This window comes from Cyprinodon variegatus, unplaced genomic scaffold (genome assembly GCF_000732505.1).
Source record: "Cyprinodon variegatus isolate N-32 unplaced genomic scaffold, C_variegatus-1.0 Scaffold198, whole genome shotgun sequence".
NCBI classification, from domain to species: Eukaryota; Metazoa; Chordata; class Actinopteri; order Cyprinodontiformes; family Cyprinodontidae; genus Cyprinodon; species Cyprinodon variegatus.
Window position 1 is genome coordinate 486,610 of NW_015150651.1, and position 5,324 is coordinate 491,933.

At 40.2% G+C, this 5,324-nt stretch overlaps 1 protein-coding gene across 1 annotated transcript in view; it reads right to left on the reverse strand.

The window, feature by feature from the left end:
* Positions 1–958: 958 nt before the first annotated feature.
* LOC107087887 (transcriptional regulator ATRX-like) overlaps positions 959–5,324 on the reverse strand; it is a 40,052-nt gene continuing 35,686 nt past the window's right edge. The window contains exons 21-25 of the mRNA XM_015379710.1: positions 1,942–2,117; positions 1,722–1,857; positions 1,444–1,571; positions 1,275–1,371; positions 959–1,185 (exon numbers count right to left, since the gene is read on the reverse strand). Coding sequence (XP_015235196.1) covers positions 974–1,185; positions 1,275–1,371; positions 1,444–1,571; positions 1,722–1,857; positions 1,942–2,117 — 749 coding nt within the window. The 3' untranslated portion in view covers positions 959–973. The remainder of the gene's footprint in view (positions 1,186–1,274; positions 1,372–1,443; positions 1,572–1,721; positions 1,858–1,941; positions 2,118–5,324) is intronic.

Sequence of the window (5,324 nt, forward strand, 5' to 3'; positions counted from 1 at the left end):
CTCAATTCAAATGTCTGGATCCGCAGTGATTTTGAGTCTTATATCGACAAAGCCTTGTATCGCTTGGAAACATGCAAATGGTAACCGATGAATGGGTCGTTTGGTTCCATCGTTAGCCTGTAATATCTGAAACATGTCTATGATTGTTAAGAGTCGTCGTTAAGGAGGTATTGTTCACCGGCTGGAGCGGGTAGGTCCCTCGTTCCTCTAATATCACCAAACCCCCCACCCCATCACAGAGGAACGAGGGACCTACCCGCTCCAGCCGGTGAATAATACCTCCTTAACGACGACTCTTAACAATCATAGACAGGTTTCAGGTATTACAGGAGACAATCCCCCCCTTAAAGGCAATCCCTCCCTCTTTAACGACCGACCCTCAGAATCATAGACATGTTTCAGATATTACAGGCTAACGATGGAACCAAACGACCCATTCATCGGTTACCATTTGCATGTTTCCAAGCGATACAAGGCTTTGTCTATATAAGACTCAAACTCACTGCGGATCCAGACATTTGAATTGAGAAAGCTTCCTGGAGAGGTGGCGAAACGTCTTCAAATCTTGAAAACCAAGTCCAGTGGATATTTATTTGAATTTTTACGGAATTTGTTAGAATCCCAAATTAAAAATTATATTTTCAAAAAAAAAAACAAAAATTCTTTCCAAGTGCAGCTGCATTGGCAGATTATTGCTCTACATTTTGAGCAGAATTTTCAATTAAAGATGATTAATAATGAGCAGATCGCAGTTTAGTATATTAATCTCAAATCAAAACGACTTCTTGGGCGGATGTCAGACAGTAAGGCCAGGTTAGATGGATCTTTTTTGCAGCTGGGATGGTTTTCCTCAGCAGGATGCAAAGCTACAGCCTGTGGATCAAAGCTCATCAGAAAGACGACCAGCTAATGATAAAGGCTAACCAGACTTTTCAGATTTCATTTGTATAAAAAAAAAGAACCTTAGAAGGGTTCAGCACTTAAACAAATAACCAGAACGGCTCCGGCTACTTTTTTCTAAAACATACACTTTATCGCCCAGGTCTTCGGCCATTCGGAGGATTTCAAACAGAAGAACCATTTTTCCAGAATGCTCCATGATTGTGGCGTCGCCTTCAGACAGCAGATGTTTGTACCAGGCCTGAGCAGGACGCCGAGGACCCGAGCTGCTGGATGCTTCATGTCCTACAGAGAACATCAGAAATAGGAACATCTCAGCTAAGGACTTTGTAAGCCTCAGCATCCAGACACTCAGACAGCTGCCGCTGTAGTACCTCCCACCGGCGGCTCGGTCTGGGGTTCAACTGTAGAAATGGCTATGGTTCCGTTCTTATTCACTTCTTTCCCTTCGTTCTTCTGGAAATGTCTCTGCTGTTGGATAAATCAGAGGAGTTAGTGGAGATAAACCTTCAGACTGGTACAGTGCTGATGTGATTCTTCTACCTTCATGTTGTCTTTGCTGAGGCTGCTGAGGTGGAGGCACCATGGATGAGACCAAATTCTGCCCAGGACCTGAAAATCTGTGAACACGTTGGCGCTGGTTTTGGTTTTCCCTTTCATGGAGTCTTCAGCTGGAGACAAAAACAAAAAACAAAAAAAAACCTGCCAACATGTTCCGGTGATTCTGGGAAAACGTCATATTTCCAAACAACCCTAAATCTATCAGGCAGGGTGAGGACGACTAAACCGCTCTATGTCTTTGATCTAATCTGTGTATTTACCAGCCAACATGTGCTTAGACACCACATGGTCGAGGTAGTAGAGGTACAGCTTATGCTGAAGCGTGGAGATCCTCACTAACAGCACGTACTCGTGTTTGGGAGGCAGAAACGTAGTCAGCTCAGAGTAATCTCTTCTCTAGGATTAAAAAAGAAAAATAACTCAGAGGAGTTTGAGAATGTAAACGGACATCCCGCAGGCTGCCGTTCCTCCTGTTCTCACCTGAACGCATCCGGCCAAAACGGAGTGGAGAACATGGGCACGCTTCTTCATGATGCGGACGTCTCTGGGGGTGGAGTCAGCACACTGGCCGTTCTGGATGGGGTTGATGAAGCGGTTTCTAAACTCGTTCAGGGAGCCCAGGAGGTTCTTTTTGATGAAATTCACCATGCAGTGGTCTGCAGGGAGGAAAAACGAGTCAGCAGACGCCAGTCAGTCATTGGGGAGTTTTACATCACTGACATCAGCAGCTTCCAACCAAGTTTAAAGAAAACTTCAGAAAATTCAAGAAAATGTCATTTGAGAATAGAAATGTTAACAAACTTGTGGGGTCCTATAATTAGCCTCTGTAACTCATATATTGTTTGAAATGTGACTAAACTTGGTGGAAACTTGCAAACTTTGTTACCGGCTGGGAAACCATCTTTAAAAGCATGACTTCTAGAGTCGCTTTTTGTTCTTATTTTACTTCGGACCGGTTGCATTTTCAGAGGACAAAAATAAACATTGTTCAAACAATATTATGCTCAAATTTTTGGATCAGTTTTTACATTGTTATTATTTATACTAGGGTTAAAACAATTTATCGGATTAATCGATTTTTGAAATAACTGTCAACTAATTCAGTAATCAATTAACCATTAACTGGAGTGTAGAGACTCTAAAACATTCCTTTAGCTGACAGAGTGACCCACTTGGAGCAGGAATTATACCAAGGTTGTAAAAAATTACATAAAGATTTTGCATTTAAGATAAAAAAAAAAAAACTTTTTTTCATCTGTCAATGCGCTCTATCCAGACCTCCTCAAGTGGAAAAGATTTAGATTCACCTGTTCTCATTTCATAAAAATTCTTCTTTAAGGAACCTATTTCTATCTGATTATTAATTAATTAAGTAATAAAAAAAAATAATCTACAGATTAATCAATTTGCAAAATAATCGTTAGTTGCAGCCCTAATTTCAATTTATATAAACATATTTTAATTTTAGATGAAAATGTATATTATTTGCATTTATTTCTCTCAAATACTGCAGTAAGCAGGTCATTCTTTCAGCTAAAGGCCTGTTTTAGAGTCTGGGCCATTATAATAATATTTAGTCATTCTGCTGGTGAAGATCGTCAGTCATCCAGGTCGTAGTCATTTTTAAAAAAGTTAAAAAGCAATCCACTGGACTTTGTTTCTCAGTTTGAAGACATTTCGCCTCCCATCCTATTTCAGTTTAAAATGTCAAAAATAGTGTTGAGTTCAAGGCTTTATAGAGTGGACCAAATGCCTTGTTTGGTTTAGAAAACATGCAAATTAAACCGGATGAATGGGGGTGGTTTGGGTTCTTTGTTAGCCTGTAATATCTCATACCTGTCTATGTCTCTGAAAGGGGGGCCGTTACTGGGAATTGTTGGCCTGGCTGAACAGGTGAGGTGATTTGTTCCCCTATAAGGGGGTGGAGGTTTGCAATGATAGTGAGAAGGAATCAACTCAATCAATGAATTGTAGGTTTTTGAAAGATGAAACCCGAGTCCACCCCCTCTGTTTAAGGTTGGTTTGTCTTTCTTAACATAGATGGCTTCCTTCTCACCCCTTTCAAACCACATACGTTCTTTGTCCAAAATGTGAACATCCCGGTCCTGAAAAGAATGTCCTTTGTACATAAGGTGTAGATGTATCGCAGTCTTTTCCCGAGGAGGAAAGACTGCGATACATAAACCACGCGTTTATGGAGAGGTTGTTTGGTTTCTCCAATATAAAGATCAGAGCATTCCTCACTGCATTAAACTGCATACACCACTTTGTTCATCTTAGGTCTGGGGGTTTTGTCTTTAGGTTTCACTAGTCTCTGTTTAAGGGTCTTGTTTGGTTTGAAATGTACTGGGATTTTGTGTTTGGATGAAAGTTTTTCAAAGACTCCAGCAAAATATGTGATTTTTTTGTGTTTAATCTTCTCACCGTTATGTTCTGCGTCTTTTGGATTTCCTTGCTGATGTGTTTCTGTTCTTTGTGTTTCCCTTCTGTTTTAGTAGGGACATGTTCTGTCCGGTGTTGTAAGGTTCTGCTGACTGAAAGTTTGTGTTCCAGTGGGTGGTGTGAGTCAAAAAGAAGATATTGGTCTGTGTGAGTAGGTTTCCTATACACTTCAATGTTGAGGTTTCCATCTCCTTCCATGCTCACCAAACAGTCCAGAAAATGTAGTTTGTTGTCGTTGCATCCTCTCTGGTGAATTTGATGTTGTGGTCAAATGAGTTGATGTGTTTTGTTAAAGCTTCCGCTTCTTTTATCTGGATTTTGAGGAACGTGTCATCCACATCTCTAAACCAGTGGCTGTGGTGTTCCTCTGAAGGAGTCCAAAGCTCTCTTTCCATGTCTTCCATTCAAAGAGTGGCTACAATTGGTTATACTAGAGAACCCATGGCACAACCATGCTTCTGTCCTTAAAAATTATCCTTGAACTTGAACTAAGTCTTGGAAAGACAAAGGTCCAGTAGGGTGCAGATCTGGTCAGGAGTGAAATGAGTCCTGTTGTTCACTGCTCAAGGCTAACAAAGAACCTAAACGACCCCTCTTCCAAAGGGCCGGACCTGTTCGTCCACATCAATTTGCATGTTTCTAAGCCAAAACAAGGCTTTGCTTTGGTCCACTCTATAAAGCCTTGAACTCAACGCTATTTCTTACATTTTGAATTAAAAAAGCTTCCTGGGTGGGAAGCGAAACGTCTTAAAAATGGAAACCAAGTCCAGTGGATTTTTTTTAACTGTTTTGGAATTTCATTGATTGATTGTTTCATTGTAATTAAAAAATACTTTTAATCCCACCAAAATAACAGAACAGCTCAGCTTTCAGTAAAAGGACTTGACTGCAAAAGTGACTGTCCGGAGAAACGGGATCCAAACATCCTCTAACGGCACCAAAGCTCTGGAGAACCTGCTCATCAAGCAACACCAATGAAAGAATGAATCTGGAAGGCGACATTGAACCTTTTCAATCCAGGAAAGTCCACAGATCTGAAACTCAATAAAAATCCGCTCAAGAACTAGGGCTGGGCAATTAAATGCGTTAGGCGCGTTAATATAATTGCAATTTCACAAACCACATTTTTCAAATTGCAGAGGCACTGATTTTGGTTTTATTACATACAGTGGGGCAAAAAAGTATTTAGTCAGCCACCAATAGTGCAAGTTCTCCCACTTAAAAAGATGAGAGAGGCCGGTAATTTTCATCATAGATATACCTCAACTATGAGAGACAAAATGAGAAATGAAAAGCCAGAAAATCACATTGTCTGATTTTTAAAGAATTTAAAAATCAGACAATGTGATTTTCTGGATTTTTTTTTTTTTCTTTTTTTTTTTCTTGGTTGGGGATTATTTTTGTTGAAAATTACCGGCCTC